Source organism: Populus alba, chromosome 18 (assembly GCF_005239225.2).
Source record: "Populus alba chromosome 18, ASM523922v2, whole genome shotgun sequence".
Lineage (NCBI taxonomy): Eukaryota > Viridiplantae > Streptophyta > Magnoliopsida > Malpighiales > Salicaceae > Populus > Populus alba.
The window spans coordinates 11,312,267-11,333,515 of NC_133301.1; the positions used below are offsets into that span (position 1 = coordinate 11,312,267).

At 30.4% G+C, this 21,249-nt stretch overlaps 1 protein-coding gene across 1 annotated transcript; it reads right to left on the reverse strand.

The window, feature by feature from the left end:
* Positions 1-1,742: 1,742 nt before the first annotated feature.
* LOC118051555 (AAA-ATPase At5g57480) lies at positions 1,743-4,407 on the reverse strand. Its single transcript, XM_035062213.2, has one exon. The coding sequence runs from the start codon at positions 4,070-4,072 to the stop codon at positions 2,531-2,533; it is 1,542 nt and encodes a 513-aa protein (XP_034918104.1). The 5' UTR covers positions 4,073-4,407; the 3' UTR covers positions 1,743-2,530.
* Between the last annotated feature and the right edge of the window lie 16,842 nt (positions 4,408-21,249).

Sequence of the window (21,249 nt, forward strand, 5' to 3'; positions counted from 1 at the left end):
TGAGCATGTAATAAAGTTAGATAAAATATTATCAAGTATAAAATTAATATCACAATACAAGGTGAATTTAATTCATTTTATATTAGTTTTTTAAGAAAAAAAAATATTGTTTCACATCACACTGCAAGTGACTTTAATTCACTATAAACTAGTTTTTTTTAAAAAAAATATATTAAAAAAATCAACACCCAAAAAAAAAAGTTCACACAATGCAATTCATTCATGAACAGTATATATATAAATACACTGTTCATGTTAATTGCTCAATGTTCATTGAACAGTGCAATTAACATAAACAATGTAAGAAAAACATGAAAAAAATTGTTTGTGCAAAATTCATAGGTGAAACATCAAATTTTCATGGGTCCCATAACCAAAACACAGCTTCTAAAGATAATCAAATAACATATTATTGAGTTTGACAAAACACGTAGAAGCTAATGCAAAGCCAAACACTCTCTAAGATCTAGACTAGCATCTCTCCACTCTCCATGTCCTCCTAGTATCTAGTCAAATTAATCAAGCTTTAGGGGAGGGATGTTTAGGAAAGTATATATATATAATTAATAATATTTTTAGGAAAGTATATATAATTACTAACTTATAACAGGTCTGGCATAAAAAAGCTTCGAGGAAATGGTGATCCACATGCTACTTTTAAATCCTTCCAGCATCTTGTATTAGCACGTGCAGTTAAAGAAGTGCCCATACCTAAGAAAGAAGCCTTTCTCTACACTCTAAAGACGAAGGCTCTCATGTGAGACTCATCGTATTACCGTGTTGAAGCAGTGTTTGCTCATAAATGCCTCAAGACAACAAATCTTTGTGCTTGCTGTTGTTACTGCTGTCTTATTTGCGAATCCACATCAACTCCACCCTTCTTTTTGAAGGGAATATAAAGTAAAAAATGGGAGAGATTATGTACAATTGGCTTCCCCTGCCAGCTATCGTCCAACCCTTTTCCTTCACAAAAAGGCATGTTTTCCATGGAAAATATCGAAATATTTTAATATTGGAGAGCAAATTGTCACTTGTCACCGCAAAGGCTTGACACCCGGATGCCTTTCCAACTCAGTCTCGAAATCAAACAAACACGCACACAAAAAATGTCCTCCTCTTTCTCATTGTAAATGTAGACTTTTTAGTTACTTTAGCAAATCAATCCTTCCTTTTACCAACATGAAATCTTGAGCTTGTTCATTTGTTTGCCCTTTTCATGTTTGTTTTTCCTAAAACGCCCCTTAAATCCTATCCACACAAGCCATGTCACTTCAAGATTGGAATTGTTACTATTTCATAATTAGAAAATGACAGAGGAAAGTACCCACTTCAACAAATTTTAAGGAAGAACTCGAGAAGATTATGAAAACTTTTCTTGATTACGTCCCAAGGTGTTTGCTTGGTTGTTGTTTCCCCATCCTTAAATTGGTTTCTTAAAAAAATGCTGTAAACATAAACCCATGCATCATTTTGTTCTTTTACTATCATCCTTTGAAAACTCGTGGGAAGTGAGACAAAAGAAATCCATTAATTTGACATAAAGAAAGAATTGAAAAGGACACTCGTATGCACAAGATTATTACAATATAACGTGGAATTATTTCAGATTATCTTGTGAACACATGTACTCAATAATAGTTTGGTCCCCAATTTTGACCATATGAATAGTAATGCATTCGTCCATTGCAAGGATAAGGAGGGAGCTACGTCTCCATCTTTGCATAATTTCAAGAAGGGCGACATTCGAATTGACAAAGAGCCTTTATTCTTGTCTTGCAAAAACAACAATCAACGGGGGTTTACATGACAATTTGTCAAGCTCTGCTACCTAACTCCAGTCACGAGAAGCCTTTTCATTTCCGAACCATCATGTTTTACTTTCCCGTCTTGTTTCTCATGCATCGCTTCAATTCATTCAATTAGCAATTGATAACTCCGGCCACCGCGAGGCCGGTTTCTGTCACAAATCTCCCCTGAATCTTGAAGAGAAAAAACCTAGTAAAGAAAATACAAAACAAATGAACATGGAATAACGTGGATCCTTCCCATTTGCTCCCTCGATAGTAATTGATCACAGGCTCATTCCATTGCTAAGCTGCAATTCCCTAATTGAAAACTGTAATGGTAGAGCATATGCAGGGGGGGGTTGCAGAGAATGAGAAGGAAAGACTGTCCTTCTAGACCCTTGTAAACAGATAAGAAAACACCACATGGCCGAGCCACCACACCACAACATTTGCAAATAAGCTTATCTGTTGATCATATGGTACTAGTTTCATTATTTAATTAACATTAAGATAGATAATTATATTAAACATTGAAAAAAATTGGAGACCTAATATTATTATCCAGTACAGATTCACTTCCAATCTTCACAGCAGCCAACCGCAAGGCTTATGCTTGTGCACCAACAAAATTTGAAGATATAATAATACTTCAGAGACCAATATCCTTTTCATCTTTACCGTCCTGCAGCAGCAGCAGCAGCAGCTACAAAAGAAGAAAAAAACAAAAACCTTTCATTTCTATATCATTTAATCTTCTTTTCTTCATCCTCCTCATCTTTCTTGCAGCTCTCGTCAAAGGCACAACCTTCTTTAGGACTATCCAAGGCTCTCTTCTCTTGCTCTTCCTCTTCCACGTCATTCAAATTCTTCTCTCTAACACATTCTCCACTCTTCGATTTACTCTCTGCCCTCTCCTTCAGTGCCTCCAACAATTCAATCACTGCCGTGTCCTTGTTTCTCCTGTTCTTGATCAATAACTCACTGATATCAGCAGGAGTAATCTCTGCCTTATCAATAACCTCTCCCAATTCCTTCAAGACCCCTTGATCCAAGTCACTTTCTTCACGCCCCAGATAATTCTTCAACAAAATCTTCAATGCAGGAAATGAACAGTAACTCATGAAAACATGCATGTCCATCCTACCACTCCTTAGCAATGCAGGATCAAGTTTGTCAACGTGGTTTGTAGTGAACACAAATATCCTCTCACTCCCACAACACGACCATAAACCATCAGTAAAATTCAATAACCCAGATAAAGTTATTGAATTCCCCCCTTCATCACCAGTACCAACACCGGGCCCAGATCGCATTTCTGGGTCACAGTAACTCCTCCCAATTGAACTATTATTAGCAGTACCCTTCTTCCTATTACTCAAATTAATAGAACAATCAATATCCTCAATAACAATGATAGATTTTGAGCTTGTTTTCATCAAAAGTTTTCGAAGTTCTGAATTATTGTGTACCTCAGTCAATTCAAGATCATAGATATCGTAACCAAGATAATTAGCCATAGCAGCAATCATGCTAGATTTACCAGTACCAGGAGGTCCATAGAGCAAATAACCTCTCTTCCAAGCTCTTCCAGTCTTTTGATAAAAAGATTGACCATCTGCAAAATCTTTCAAATCTTCCATGATCTCAGCTTTCTTGGCAGGGTCCATAGCCAGAGTTTCAAAAGTACTTGGATGCTTAAATGGCACTGACTCCCAAGGATGCCCTCTTGAGTCCAAAGACCCACCTCTTGAATTAGTATACAAAAGCCTGTCCTCATTTTTCCTCCTTATATCATTGGCTTTCTCCATAATGTAATCAAGATAAGAATCAAGAATCAAAGACTTGTCTTTTTTCTTGATACGTAGGGTGAAACCTCTCTTCTCATCAGGCATTGGACGCCAGGAAAATGTCTGTGCTTGCCTTTGAGTCACAATATGTTCCCAAAGGACATTGACACCATTGAAGGTGTCAAAGAGTGTGTCATTGTTTGTTAGGCCAAAAGTTATGGCACTTGAATTGAGAGCACGAGTGAGGCTCAAACGGCTACCAGAGATGGAGACAGAGGAACTTAAATAGAGCTGGACTGCGTTGTAAAGCTCGTTGGTGTTAACTCCATCAATTTCTGTGATGTCAAAGTAGCAATAAGAATTGAACACGTTAAAGATCCGGTTGAAGAGCTTGAGTGCTGCAAACCGGAGTTCTGGTGGAAACAATACTTGAAGGAGACTTTGACAAAAGGCCAAAACACCAAGCACGGAGGCCAAGGAGCCCCAATATTCCTTCATCTTGGTATTCTTTTGTAAAGATTGAGAGAGGGGTGGTGTTTAGTTTTTTTTTTTTAGTTTTTTTTTTTTTTTTTTTTTTGAGAGGGGAGAGGGAAAGAGGGTTTTGTTTTGGTTTGAGGAGTTTTGTAAAAGGGTCTTGCCTTTAATTTATAGGACTGACGGGCCTTGGAATTTTGAGAGGTTTCTTTAGAAACTGGGAAATTTGTGGATAGAGATGGGGAATAAAGGAGAAGTAAAGGACACAAAAAGGGAAGAGAAAGGAAGGGTTTTGAGATGCGGAGGGCTTGGTTAGCCAAGATATATATATATATATATATATATACAAGTACAAGGAAAACAGCAAGGTAGAGAGAGAGAGAGAGAGAGAGAGAGAGAGAGAGAGAGAGAGAACAAAAAGGGGTTTGGAGTTTTGAGCTGGAGAAGATCAGAGATGGGTCCAAGTGGGGTGTGGAGGGTCGGGGACTTGAGTGATTTACAGGAGGTTTTGTTGGGTCATTTTTACTTTCTTCCTGAACTCTATCATGGAGGATTTGAATTAAGTCTTTTGCTGACAAGAAAAAAACTGAGAGCAATTGTGCAATGAGAGAGAGAGATGATCTTTCAAGATCCATAAATGGACAATGAATGAGGCTGAAAGAGGATTTACTGCTGGACAGCAGATTTGTTGTATAATCAGAAAGGCAAAGCAATAACTATTTTGATTTAAAAAAAAAAAAAAACATTAAAGAAGCAGGATAGTTGAGGAAAAAATTATAAAATAACACGGTTTATCCAAAAGCCTGTTGATATTTTAAACAACAACATCCTTTAAAAATATTAAATGAACATTAAAACTAACTTACCAACCGCGAGGCACGACATTAAATGGAGAAGAAAATTTTTTTTTATAAAAAAAGGGAGGAGGAAATTCAAAGGCACAATGCATTACTTTTAATAGGTGAAAAGCCCAGGTTGAAGTGTTTTGTCGAGCCCCATTTGACCCTTTCAGGCACACATGACAGGACTTGCATGTGGAGTCGTATTCTTTCCTCAAAAAGGAAATGGTTACTTTCTTCCACATAATTGCGTCCTCTTTTTTACTCTCCTGGAACAAAATTCTTGCTCAGAAATGGAAGATCTCCTCCTCCCCCTCCTCCTCCTCCCTCCTGCGCCTGCGAGGCTCTGCCACAAAGTTTCTAGATTAGTTGAGAAAAGATCTTCAAAGATTGAGATGGAAGTCTAAATGAATAGATCTCAGTCGATGTGCTAGTGATGGCGATTCTCTTTTCAGGTCTTTGGATTTTACCTCCTTGGTTTGAGCCAAAACCAAGGCCTAATACTTTAATCTGTCAGGTAACAGGTGTCAATATCTTAGTGGGAATTTGGTTGCTGACCCTTCATGTACCACAAAACCCGTCAAAGTCTACACACTTATATACACGTACACACACACCCACATACATGTAGGTTTGTTATGATGGGCTGTGTGCTTTAGAGCCTATCTTCGTAGCCTGTCTTTATCGTCTGAGACAGACACCTTTAATTACCTTTTTCTCTTTAATATTCTTATTAGATTTTTCTTCCTTGGAAAAAATGGCCGAGCAGTATAAAAATATTCTTTAATATCCGGTTTTTGGGTTTAGATTAGTCCTGCTTAACTCAGTTTACTTTTTATATTATTTTTTAATATTTAATTTATTAAAAATTAGATTTCATTATTTATTTTAATTTATTTTTTATAAAATTATATTCATACGTGTCTAAAGTTGATTGGGTGTGCTTGTGTTGTTTTTTAGGTCCTTTTTAATTTTTATTTTTAATATTATATTAATTGAAAATTAAATATTATAATTTATTTTATATAAAATAAAATATATTTTATTATATCTTATTTAACATAACAAAATTGAATATATAAATAATTATTATGTTTTTGTATATAATTGTCAAATATAATTATTATTTTTTTCAGTCTTATCTCATCTATTTCCACTATCTCCATCTTTATTATTAAGAACAATAATTAAACATTACTCTAATGATATAATCACCCCAATAACGAGGGTCTATCTTTTGATTTAAAAAAAAATTATTTTATATAATATACTTTTTTTATATATGTGAGAACGATTTTTTTTCACAATTTAAAACAATTTGTTCCTTGCGATCAGTGTATAGTCACGTATGAAAAAGTATACATTAACTTTCATTGATATATACAAAAAAAACGGGCGAGCCTTTCACTGTCGATTATCATTTTGAGAAATAACATTATTTACTCAAAAATATTAGTTTTTTTTCCTAACGCGGTGCCGGGGGATAGTTTTCAAAAACCAGTTTTATGTAGTTTTGTTGTAATTAAAATAGGCATTTGCAAGAAAAAAAAAAAATTTAAATTCTTTAAAAATATTTTTTACCAGACAATTTTTTATTTTTTATTGAATGTACTTTTTTTTAATTTTAAAATCTATCATTTTTATTGGTAGCATGTTTTTTGAATAAAAAAATATAGTTCATTAAAATAAATATTCACAAAATATTCAATCATTTTATTTTATTTTTCTGTGTTTTGATAAAAAACATTTTTTTTATAAAAATCGTTGTTTTTAAAATAAAAGCTTACCGTGACTTTAAAAGCTAGTTTCAATAAAGATAAAAAAAAAAAAAAAAAAATCTTGACTCTATAATTTGTACAAGAGGGAGAAAAAATAAAAGAATATTTGAAACCTATAAAAAATTAGATAACATTTTAAAAATTATTTTATTTTATTTTATTTATAGTAAATTTTATACAAAATTAAAAATATCCTTTTTTAAAAAAGAAGGGTAATATAAAAAGAAGCCAAGGGTTGGGCTTAGGAGGATGGATTCACGTGCTTGGTCTTTGCTTGGTCTAAAAAAAAAGAAGTCAGTACTTGTCTTGGAATAAAATGCCAAGCATGTGACTTAATGGATGAATGACACATCATCAATTTTAATGTTTTTTTAATAAAATAAACAATGTATTATCTATTTAGGAAGGTGACTTGCCATCATTTGGTTCAAATTTCGGCCCCGCGAAGGTTGATTTTGGGTTCTTTTATAAAAAAACCAATTTCAAATTCGTTTTATCATGAAAATACCTAAAAATACATTCTAGAAACCTTAGTAAAGCTATTTTTTATCATGAAATACCATGGAACAAGTAAAAAAATAAAACCTTTTTAAGCTTTAATCTTTTTTTTTTCCCTGGAATATGAAGTTTCAAATCACTTTCATGGAATTCAATACTTCAAAATAATTTTATTGACACCAAAATCAACCTTATTTATTATTAGAAAGTGACCGACCAATTCTATTCTTGCTCGATTCTTATTTTTTTATGATTTTTTTGTACTTTCATAACACGCAAGGACTTAAACATGATAGAAATAAAAGTTTAGGACCAAAATTTAAAATTAAAAAATAAAAAGACCAAATAAAATGTGAAAAATTTAAACTTCAAGGATCAAACTCAAGTTTTTGCCCCAATTTAGCAGTTGGCCTTTTTTTTTGGTCCTTGTTATTTTATTTTTTTAAATATCACTTTAAATTCTTTCTCATACAAGTATTAAAAAATTAGACTTTATAATTTTTAAAGATAGTATCTATACATGAATGCATGTAAAAAGAAACAAATAGCAACATTTAAAATGTTGCTAACATAATTTGAGAGGAGAAAATTGAACAATAATCCATTAAAAGAAAATGACATTGGTTTTTGAATAGTACCGTCCATTACAAAAAAAAATAATAATAAGGGAAAATATTATTCACCCAGACATGAAGTTACTATAAATTATAAATAGTGTTAGCTTTTTCTTTTTTATTTGATTGCTCAAGTTTTTTTTTAGCTGTTTAGTGTTATTTTTTCAAATTAGGTTTAATTGGACCGGACTTGTTATTTTGCTTTGATTGACTTGAGGTGGGGTTCTTGGAATGTTGAGAGGGAAAAATAGCGCTTGGTTTGCAAAAATTAAATGAAATTATTTTGATTTAAAATAATTAAAGCTATGAAAATTAAAATTGAACAATTGATAAATGATCAGCCTTTTTTTTTTTTAAAGAATCAAGGACTTAATAGCATAGGCAGAGAAAAGACCATCCCTTTTTTTTTTGCTCTTAATTTTTTTTTCTTTTCAATTTGATCTATTAAAAATTAATTTATTTTAGATTCAACTTAAATGTTTTTTTTTGTTTTCTCGATAAGAGGATTTTGTGATGTCAAGGAAAATATTGAAGGCATTGCTGATATTTGATTTTACAAAATTAAGTTAAATTTTATTGATCTCAAGCAATTAAGGCTTGAGAGATCAAATTTTTTTAAAAAATAATAATTACAAGACTGGGCTAAATGAGCAATGTATAAAATGCTAGTGCTTACATTGCACGCACCAACGTGTAAAAGATGTCATCGCACTCAAGCTGCATGTGCAACTTCATATGGTGGTGGAATGCCACCTTCTCTTGCAGTGTTTGACTCGTCTCAATGAGCCCTTATTGGTGATGCGTTGTGTGTACATGTGGGTGGCGTGTGGGTCTTCCCTTTTCTCTTTTCTTATCCTCTCTCTTTTCTCTCCCCTCTTCTTTTTCCCACACAAATTCTCTCTAAAACTACAAGGTGCCCTACTTATATATATATATATATATATATATATATATATATATATATATATATATATATATATATATTCAAATTTCATCCTTATCATTTTGATTAATATTTGTTTTGTGTTGGAGTTTTTTGGTTGATTTTTCTTTAGTTTCATCCCTCATTATTAGGTTTATTGGGAATTGAACTTTATGATTTTTCCTAGTTCTCCTTTTATAAGGTAATCCCAAACTCATAACTCAGGTCATAATTTTGGAAGATTAGCTTAGATTGACCTATGTTTTTTTAGATCATTTTTTAAAATTGATTTTTTTTCATATCCATCCTTCAATACAAAGTTAGTTGGAGATTATGCTTCATAATTGTTTATGTCTTTCCTTTACACGAGGTTATTATGGTCTCATGACTTGGGTTACAGGTTTGGCGGGTTACCCGATTTGACATGGTTTTTTTTTATTTTTTTAAAATTTATTTTTTACAATTTCACTCCTTAAAATGTGGTTGATTTGGAAATTTAATTTGTAATTTTTTTCAAATTGCTTTTTGCAAGGTTATCTCACTCTCATTACTTGGATCACTGGTTTGAAAGATTGACTTCAATTTTTATTTTTTCAATTTACTTTTATTTTTTTATTATCTGGGTTACATATTGGATGATTTAATTAAGATTGACTAAATCGATTTATTATGTCATTGTTTAAATATTTTACAATAAAAAAAGTTGTTTTGTATTTCACAAGTTATCATATAACATGTATCAAATGTTTTTGTTAGTAATTATTTTTAAATGTTTTTACACTTTTTATGTTTTAAAAAATTAATGTGACTCGTGATGTAATACAAGACAAAAATGTAGTAGTATTCTCGGCATACTATTATTACAAACTCCAAGTTAAAAGGGATTGCATGTTTTAGATCATGTTTATTTCTTGAAAAGTAGTTTTTGAGATAATGTGTCTGACATAGTTTTTAAATCCAATTCAGTAATCAATCTGGTTTAAGATCCAAGTTACATGTTTTACCCGAGTCAACGAGTTTTGTTCAGGTCATCCAGATTAACCTTAATTTTTTTATAAATCAAAATAACATCGTTTAGGTTAAAAATAAATAATAGTTGCAGTCAAGTTTTAACTAGATTTTACCGGGTCAATAAAATCAACCAGGTTTTTGATAATTTTTTATAAGTCCGGTATAATTTCAATCCCCAATCAGCAAGATTTCAGGTTAACTTACGGATAGGTTTTAAAACTATAGTGTCTAGGTGTAATCTTAATTTTTTTATACGATGTTCCTTTACACTTCAGCCATTGATGTTCTTTTTCTTTACCTCAACGATCGATCTTCCCCTTTCTATTCTCCGTCCAATCTCATCCATCGTAATCATGCATGGTTTTAAAATCCGATGCAGGGGGGCTGATTCTAAACCCGGGTGACTTAGAGGCTGAACCGGTTTCGATTAACACAAAGATGACCTGAGGATTTAGCGTGGCAAAATCCGATAGACTCGGTTAAACCCGAATGAGAATCGGGTTTATTTTTAAAGCTGTTGATTGATTCTTCACGTAGTGATCACTTCCACTACACAAGAACAAGAACAGGAAAACCAAAATGGGATTCAATTAAGATCAAATTAAACAAATAAACTAGAGATTTAAGTAAACAAATTAAGATCGCACAAGACCTACATGAGCAAAACCGTATTTTTTCATCACCACCTCGATAATCTGGTAGCAAGCGAGAGAAGGAGAGAAAAATAAAAGAGATCTTCTAGAATGATCTACCTCCAAAAGAGAGATATCAAATCGAATCGAAATGATTATTCATTTAATCGATTAAGAGAAGATAAAACAGTGAGAGAAATTAAGAAGCTGTGGAAAAAAAAGTTATCCTAAGTTTTTCTTTTTGATTGTGTATTTTCTCGGCAACCAAACATAAATTAACAGGGAGAGGAGGAGAGCGAGAGAGAGAAGACCTGAGATTTGAGAGAAGTGGAGTGAGTTGTGGCCACAAGAAATGAAATGAGAAAGGGAGTGGTGCTCGCGTGTCAGTTCAGGACGACTCCTCTCCTTATTATATACGCCAAATGAAAATAGTGTTTTTAGTTAATTTGGGTCAACCGGGTTGACCCGAGTCCCGGACCTGATCCCGAATTTACTCCAGTTTTAAAACTATGCCCTCATGATTGTTTTCTCATTTTGTATAATTTGGCTTTTAGTTAAAATAATAATAACAAATAATCCATATAATTCAATTTCACTAAAAAAAAAAAAGCAGGGGCAGGGGCATTTGACATGTTAATAAATTAAACAATTTTTTATCCCACTACAATATAACTACTGTAATCTTGATAAATTAATACCCAATAAATTAATAATCTCAAATAACTAGTATATTTTTATTGGTTCTGAGTTGGAACTAATGTAATAAATTAATAATTTATTTATATAACAAAAGTGTGTCTGTGTGTATATATATATAATTATCATCTTCAACTTAATCTTCTATGTCATTTCTCGTGATATTTTCAATAATTTTCTTGTCCAAAGTTATTTTCTTTACATCTTTGAGATGAGAAGCCATTGTATTTAGTTTTATCGTTTGTGATGCTATATATTATTTTTTATTGATGTTTTTGTCTGATTTAATATGCATGAAGTATATTAGTAATATACACTGTGAAAATTTAAGCATGTTAACTAAAAAGGAAATATTTTATATTTGATTTATAATTAAAAATAAATTTATGACACTAAATAAATATGAAAATGTGAAAAATAATTTAATATTTTACATTGTTAAGAAACTCTTGTATATAAAAAATTATATTATTTGGAAAATAATAAAAAAATCATGAAAAATATCTAAAATAAATGTGCAGGAAATCCAAGTGAATGACAGTGAGAACTCTCAGACTGAGATTTGTTGATCGCAGTCAGTGGCGAAGAGAGAAGAACGGCTAATTGGGTGGATTAAGGTCAATACGGATGGTGCTGCAAAAGGAAACCCCGTTTTAGCTAGTGGAGGTGGATTATTAGGGATGATTGATGCAACTCGATTCATGGATTTTCAGTTAACTTGGGAGTCTGTTCTTCAGTTAAAGCAGAGACGTGGGCAGCTTTTATTGGCTTGAGTCTAGCCTGGACTTTGGGCTATCAGCATTTCAATTGGAATACTTTAGCGCTTCGAAATTTAATAATTATTGGTTTTTAAAGTAATTTTTTATTTAAAAAAGTATAGAAAAAAAAATATATTTTTAAAATATTTTGATATTAATATATCAAAACAATTTAAAAATATATAAAAAAATTAATTTAAAATTGTTTTTTAGATTTTAACGAAAAAAACTTTGGAACTCACCCCTAAGACTTTCACTTTTCCTCAAATCTCAATGTGAACCTTTATTAACATAAACTTTAAAGGGCACAAGAGTTTCACTCTAGCAATAAATATAGTTTAGATGCACACCATTATATTCTTTTTAACAGGGTTTGATGTGTAATAATGTATGGTGGTTGTATTGTCATCAATGATCATTATTTTTTTTTTTAAATCTCCTAACAGGTCAAGGACAGTCATGTCCTCTTTATATTTTTTTTTCCATTTCATATCATCATTCTTTTGGTTTTTTATTTCATTATTATTTCTTTTATAAAAGTTCTTTTTTTAAAAAAAATTTAGTCATTCAATTATAATTTCTCATATATTTTGTTTTGTTTTTATTCAAATCCTCATTCTTTAAATTTCTTATTTGTTTTTATTCCTTTTGTAGATTTTTTTAGTAATTTAGTTTTTTAATTGCAATTTCTCATATGGCTTTTTTTTTTTTCATTTCAGTCCTTTTTTATTTTTTAATTTTTTTTCTTGGTTCTTATGTTGAAGATTTTTTTGCTTTTAATTTTATTAATCATTTAGATTTTTTTTTCTAATTTGATCCTCATTTTATTTTTTTCAATTTGATTTAATTATATAATTGAAAATTTTTATTTGCTTAAAATCAGGAAAGAAAAAGCTTTAAAAATTAGTTTTGGCTATTATTAGATGTCGTGGAGACAGGTCATTTTAGCAATTGAAAAAAAAAAGGATTAAATTATCAAGAATTATTTAGAGTTTTGGATTAAACTTAACTTATTCTTTGAATTTTTTTTTTGTATTTGAATACTCAAGCTAAATTTTATAAAAAAATATTTTTTTATTAATTTTGACTATAAATAATATTTTAAAAACACAAAAAGTGTCGTGAAAACACGTGATTTAAGAAAAATTAATAAAAAGATATAAACTTGGACGAAAGGGCTTAGTTTGTTTTTTAATCAAAAAACAGTTCAAGATACTCAAATAAAAATTAAAGTTTAAATAATTTAGCCAAAAAATTATCCATCAATTAGTCAATTTAAGAAAAATAATTACAGTTTACATATTGGCAATTTTTTAATTTAGAAAAAAAAATCAAACTATAATATATCATAAACAATTTATCTATCACATTACCACTCCTCTAGCTAGATTTGAATTTTCTTCTTCTTTGTTTTTAATTTCTATGTTAGCTCGTTCAAACTTCAAACCCTAAACAGATACATGTGAAACAAAAGTGGATAACCCCATCTCATTTGTTGAGAGCTTTTTCACAGCCGTTATCATATTCAAAGAAATAACCTAGTAAGATCCGTGTGAATTTATCTTCTTCCTTTTTCATTTCATGGCTCAAGATTGTGCATTTGCACACCATCAAGTATTCAAACCATTGCTCTCTCTGTGATTGGATCTCTCTTTTCTTTTCCATCGACAAAGGTAAGCATTTTGTTCTCCCCAATGTGTTTGGTTTTTACGAAATTAGATCTGTTAATGCCAGCCACCTCACTCAATACAGTCAGTGATTTGTGTATTCCTGGTCAAGATATATAGATTTTCATGTAGTTTATGCAAAGTACAGTAATTTTAATTTTACCAAATCAAATTAATTGATTGTTAAATATTATTTTGATGTAGTCGATGGGAGAGAATATGGATAACAAGATGACGATGTTTGATGAATAAGAAGATTTTGGAGTACGTAAGTAGCCGATTGATCCTACAATGAGAGTATTGATCCTAGAATGAGTAAGCAGCACACTGATCCTAGCTAGTTTCGACAAGATGAGAAAGCTAGGAGAGTGAGGGAGAGGAAGGCAATGGTGGTCTGGCCAGGGCTGTTTCTGACGAGAGAAAAAGAGGAGATCGAGGTGGTGTATGGGGTGGTGGTTGTTGTAGTGGTTGTTTGGGTTGATGTGAAGGAGAGGAGCTGTTGAGTGGTGGCTGGTCTTGGTGGAGATTCAGTGGGTTACTATGGGTTGGTTTATGATGGTGGCTGTGAAACTAATTCCGTCTGGTAGGGGCTGGACTCTAGTGGTGTCTTACTAGTGGTATTGGTAATATGGAGAGATCGTAGGAGCAATTGATGGTGGTTTGGTTGGCTACAAGGGAGAAAGGTCTCGTCACGGTCGCTGAGGCTAGTGGTTGAAGAAAAATCTCGCGTAAAATAATTGGTCATCATCTTGTCAAATTGACCGTGTAAACTCGATATAATCTAGGGATTCGTTTTGTTGATGGAGATCTAGGTTAAAATATCTTTTAAGATTTTTTAGTAAAACTGCCTGTATCCAAATCAAGACCGTGCAATGAGTCCTAGATTTATATTTAAAATTTAAAATATTATCTTAAAAATAACACATCTCACCTTTATCACAATCACAACCTAAATATTAATAAAATTGGCAAAAAAAAATTATCATATTTAGTTAGGGTTTTTTAGAGTTATTGATTAATGTTTGTTTTAAGTGTTAGTATTAAGGATTTAAGATTTGTTTTTGAATTAGGGTTAGTTTAAGGTTAGAGTTAAGGTTAGTTTACGGTTTATTTTTTTTTTTTTTTATATAATAAAATCACTTTTTTTTCAATCACGTTTTTGTTAAAAAACACTGTTTTCCAAAATTTTTTGTTCAAGCCGGGTTAATTCTCAGAACAAATCCGAAAACCCCCCGATAGTTGCAACGACATCTCGTAAATGAGAGAGATTAACAGGATAGCACTACAGACAAAATGGTAAGAATCAAAATCTACTCTCTTTCTAGGATCTGGTTTTGTCTTCTTCTGTTTTGCTTGGACAGCAGTACAAGTGAGAGACATATGAGAGGGACTGAGTCCAATCGGTTGATTGACCCGAGCTCTGCAGTTGCATGGTGTAGTTTTCGTCCAGAGAGAATCCTCATCGGGGCTCGTTTTCCTGAGCCCTCTTGCATCACCTGCACGCAAGCACACGACACCACCAGCACATGCCCACACTTGCAAGTAAAGGAATACCTCGCCCAATAAGTAAAGCAACCCATCTGACCGCTCCCTCTCTCACGGCAATTACTGTTTTGTTTCAGCATGAACAGATCATGGCCGTACACACAATGTCATATGTTCATCTTCACGTGAATCAAATATATAATTATTTATTATATTCTAAATTTTCAAATTACTCTTTCAAGTTTATAAATTTTAAAATCATTAAAAATTTATATAAATATTAATTTAAAAATTTAATTAATTAAAATACATGCAAACTGATATATATATATATATATATATATATATATATATAAAATTGACACACAACAAACAAACAGTCGATGTCTAATTATAACTATAGGGAGGGAGGTTTAGTGGTACAGGCAGTTTTGACCGTACGATTTTATGCCCATACTGTGATACCGTGCCCTTGCCAGCCAAACGGTCCTTTACTGCCTGCACACGCAGCGGTGAGCATGCATCGGTGCATGCATGTGCTTGGAGGGACCAAAGGGCCAGGGACCATCTTATTGTCGCTGGAGGTGAGGAAGAAACAGCTAGAACTGGCCTCGATCTCAAAAAATATAGAGCAAGTGTTCCAATTGTATAAATTTAGCATGTTTATGGTTTTCTTTTTCTCTAAATTTGCTTAATTATGATTAGTCTAGTACTAATATGTTTGTTTTTAGAAAAAAAACAAGAAAGGATCTTCCCTGCTGTTTTGATAATCGATCCAAAGCGCTTTGTTTATAAGCACACTAGCTAGGGCCAAACATGATTTTATCTATTATTTATTAGAGAGGAATTCTACTAGTTAAGAATTCTTTAAGTGCCTTTTATATATTATGTATGGATTAATTGTTTAGATCGGGAGGGTTAGGGATAGGGCTAGGCGCTAGGGATTATTTATTAATTAGTTGTTTTCATGATAATGGTTGTTTTTTAAAATATTTTTATTTGAAAAATATTTAAAATAACTTTTTTTATTTTTGATATCAAATCACTTAAATAATCTAAAATTCACAACAAAAATTAGTTTAAAGCAAAACAAATCTAAATTCTTTTAAAAATATTTCTATAAACAAGTGTTGATTTTAAAAATATATTTTTATTTATAAATATATTTAAATGATTTTTTATAGATATTTTTCATTATAAATATTAAAATTAATATTTTTTCAAATAAATCTACTTTTAAAACGATTAACAAAAACAAAAACGTGCTACAATCTCAATTGTTTTATAATTCAAACACATTTAAAACCAGGTCCTGCCAAGCCACTGACTTCACTGTAACTCCATTAGTGAAACGGATTGCCTTCATAGCTTTGCCACCTGTACTTGACCAATATACATAAAACTTTCATTTAAAACATAGGTTGCTTGCCTTTACATTTTGTTTTGACACGTCAGGATGACACGTGTCGTTCACACGATTTCTGTTATCCTGACCAAGCGAATCAGTGGATGATTTGGCACTGTATCTATTTTTCTTTTTCGGCGCACAAGTACTCATATCGTGGCCGTAGGGCCGTAACCACTACAAGAGAAGGAAATTCCAAGAAAGATAGGCCAAATGTTGCTGTTCATCTTCATCGTGTTCTATCTTTTTTTTTAAAAAAGAGTTTAAGTAGGTTGGTTGGTTTTTTTAAGAATGCTTTTATATTAATCATTAAAGGAATTTGAGTTTGTAAATTTTGTGGACTCGCAAATAATTATATCATTACAAAAGCTAATTAAAAAAATACTATTATCACAAGAAAATTCATCATTTATAAAAACAGTAAAATGATAAATTTATCATTCTAGAAAACAATTGATGAGTTAATATTGCGACTATGATAGTCTTTTCACAAAATTTTAAGTCATCATGGTTTTTTTTTTATTAAAAAAATAATAAAATAACTAAATTAATTTTAAAAACAAAACTTATTTAACCGGACATCAAGAGGTTTTTTAGTATTTTTTATTATAGATTTTTAATTATTATCAAGCTGAAATTTTTTTTTGATATTTTAATAAATATAAATTATAATTTGAAAACCAAAGTTGGTTGCACATGTTTGTGAGTGAGAGGTGTTTGTGGTCTTTTACAGTGTGTGCAGTGTTTCCCGGCATCCACATGACAGTGTTGGAAGTGTCGAGACATCTCCTTCAGTGTGGGACAATGCATGTTGTTATTTACGTGACAGGGAATCGATGACGACCTCTTTCCTTTTCATTTACTCTTTTCTTTCCTTTTACTTTGAAATTCACATTCATAATTCAAAATATCATAGTTGTCATTTTATTTATTGATATTTCAACTTTAGTCTTTATTTTTTTTGTTTCTAATTATTATTCTTTACCTTTTTGTTAAATTTTGATATGCTTTCAATTTAATCATTGAATTCATAATTATGATTTGTTATTTTTTGAATCTGATCCTCATTATTTTGTTTTTTTTGTTTTGCGTCCAATTGTGAATTCGATTTCTATTTTCAATTTACCCCTTCAATTTAAAATTCTAAGTTGTACTCTTTTTCTTGTTTTTTTTTTAATTTCAAATTTGGTCTACATTCTCTCCATTGCTATTTTTGGATCGTTTTGTATAATTGACTCTTGTTGTAGTTTGTGGCTAATATATATATATAGATGCAGGGGTGGAGTGTATCGAGCGAAGTGGAATGATGGCATCTACCACTTTAGGATTTATTTTTTGTGTTTGTTGCTAGAGACAATTAATAGATTAGGGGTGTGGGGGAAACAACCCCACGGTACGGTAAAAGGATATTAGAAAAAACCATTAATACTCATTGGATGGTTATGATTCCTCTGGCAGCTAGGTTTCATTGGGTACTGTCTACTAGAAATATATAACATGTAACTCTATATAGATATAGTGAAAAATAAAATCTCCTTACTCCTGTGGATGTAGGTACATTGTCGAACAATGTTAAATTTTGTGTTTTTTCTAGTTTCTTTTCTTTTGGAATATTCACCAATAGTTGTTGTAGGTTTTTTCACAACGACTTTTTTTTTTATTAACATTTAATTTGTTCAGAATTGAATTTTATGGTTTTTTTTATATGGAGTGTTTTCGATTTAATGACCTAGGTTACAGGTTGAGAAGTTAACATGGATTGACATTGTTTTTTTTTTTTTTTTCCACTTATGTTTTTTTATTTAATCCTTTGATGTTGTTTATTTTGAAAAATCAGCTTCATGATTTTCATTGGTTTCCTTTCAATTATTTCTTCACCTAGGCAACAAGTTTGGCTAGTTAACAAGGGTATTTTTTAGGTCGTCTAATAGAATGTTTTTTTTATATCTTTTTTTTTTGTTTCGTCCTACAAAATTAGGTTAATTTTAAAATAACATTTTGTTATTTTTTTTCTCCTTTTGCATTCTATTAGGCTATTCCATTTGCATAACATGACTCATGAGGTTCGACGACCTTGCTCAGGCTTGCTGGTGTTTTATTTTGTTGGGTTTTTTTTTTGTTGAGTAATTTTTTTTTCCTAATTCCATCCGTCTACATTTGGATTGTTGAGAATAGATTATTATTATTTTTCTCAATTTTCTTTCTATAGTTGGCTCGACCTCACGACCTAGCTAGAATTCAAGTTTCTATGTTAGCTCAAGTTGACTCAAGATGTTTTTTTTTTTTTTAAAAAAAATTATTTATCCTTTAAAATTGAGTTATCTTGGAATTTAGTTTTGTAATTTTTTTTTTGACAAATGTTCCTTTTCTTTTAGTCTTTGTCATCATATTTTCTTTTAAAATATGATCCATTTACTATTATTATTTTTTCTATCGTATAATTAAATGAGACTGTCTTAACTGAAATAGTATGATCTATGAATCGAGTCGTGAATCATTTTTCTTTTTTTAAACATACTAGTGGTGCTTGAACATTAATTTTTTATGTTATAAAAAAATTGGTCGGTGAAGTAGAGATTGCCTATCTAGTCTTATACTATATAATTTTAGGAAAATTAAAAATAGAAGTGATAAAATTTGACTCAAGATCTATTTAATTAATGAAGTTTATATATAATTAAAAAGAATTGAATCCATAACTTGAGGTTTTATATGAACTCTTAAAAATAGTTTTATTTAACTAAATAAGAATTTTTTAAACGAGTCTATGCTCATAAAATAACATTATGGAATAACAAATTAACAATCAATGAAATAATTTGAAGCATATAAATAGCAATTCAGAAGAATATTTAAAGGATTGATAAAATGTGAATAGCTAGTTAGAATAGAAGAATAAAAGAGGATTTTGTGATTAAAAATAGATTATCTTTTAGTTTTTTGAAAACAAATAATTTTTTTAAAAAATATATCTTAAGATATGTTTTGTGTTTTCGTTTTGCTTTGTATTAAGATGATAATTGGTTAATTATTTTACATTGATATTTTTCTTCAAGAAAATTATTTTATGCAAAATAAATTATAGAAAAATCATTAAAATATTATCTATAAAATATTTTATGCAATTTAACCAAATACCCCTTTAGATTTATTAGGAGTTTGTTCACATGTCAACTATATTGATATGAGAGCCCATTTATTTCAATAACTATAAATAGAAGAAATGCTATGGAAAATTCCATCTTTTTTCCTATCCCAAAATAACACCTTGAAATTTTTTCTATTGGTTTGAAAAGTTCACGCTCCACGATCTAGCAAGTAAATTCAATGGGTTATATTTAATAATTCAGATTTGATAATTTTTTTTTAATTAAACTAAAATAGAAATTAAGAATTTAAAGTCTAACTATTTAAGAATTATCCTTATAGGCAGATACTACCCAAAATTCTAAATTTAATTATTTGATTATCTTTCTAAGAAATATAATAATAATTAAGAATTTAAATTGAATATGAATCGAGAATGTAAAATATATTTCATATTATTATTTTTTATTTTTCTTATATTTACAATGACTTTGAATAATCGATAGAGGTAAGATTGATCATGAAATTGACAGTGGAGAAAGGATTTATTAAGCATTAAAAAATAGTTTGGCGGTTAATTACAATGGACTCGCATTCAGAGGATAAAACTCCGACTGGATTCATTTCAAAAATAAATATCATCAAATACATGAATTAATCAGGAATTATTGAGCCACTTGGTTGATTGATATCGGTGATGTAGAAGGAGGATTTGTGGTTGTGTCAAAATAGAAGAGGGACCTATCAAACCCAACTTATTGTAAAAAGGAACTTGATAAATCAATAATATATAGTTGAGGGACCAACTTGATTTTTTAGTTTTCTGTTTCTTAAAAAAAATCTGAAAAAAAGAAAATTTTCACAATAGTTAAAACATATCATAGCACAACATTTTTTATATAATAGTTTTACAAATATTATTATAATATTTATGGTTTAGAAATGGTTGAAAAATCATCTCAATTCACATATTTATATTTAAATTATTAGATAGGATTCTAAGTATAATCTTACATTAATTCTATAACAAGGAATAACTTGCATTTTATATAATAGTTTTTATCTTCTAGGTATAATCGTATTTTTTTAAAATTTTAATTTATATGTTTTTAAAGTTTTTTATTATTTTAATATATTTTCAAATATACTTTTAAAAAAACCACGTTTTTCCATTAATATTCATCTCCATTAAATTTTTTTTTCTTAATCCTCCAACATTGCATGGTATTTAATTGCTCTTTTCATTTGTCAAGAAAAAAAATGAAATCTCAACCGCAGTCATGAAAAGCGCAAGAAGCATTTAAAATCTAATCCGAGAATATTTATTTTTGTTTTTAAAAGTATTTAAAAAAAATTAAATTTTTTTTTTTAAATTATGTTTTTATATTTTCATGTTATTGATATGAAAATAAATTTTTAAAAATAAAAAAATATTGTAAAATATTTTTAAATAAAAATATTTAAAAAATTAACGGTTACAATAACATCAAGAAAATACTGTACCATTGGACGGAGCAGGGTAACCCGGGGATGGAGGCATATTATACACAAATTACACTTTCACATTATTATTGGCATCCATTCGACTCTGTACCCATTATTATGAGGCCAATTTGCTGTTCATAATCATGATAATCCAATCACATAATCCAGACAGCTGGGAGATTCTAAGCCTCACCAGGCAAGTGGATTCTCAATATAAAATTCGTAAACAGTGTGGTTTTTATTGGGATCGGCGGGACAATATTCAGGTGCCTCCCGCCAGCATTTCTGACTTGACCGGATGTTAATCGTAGCTCCGCCGTCAAC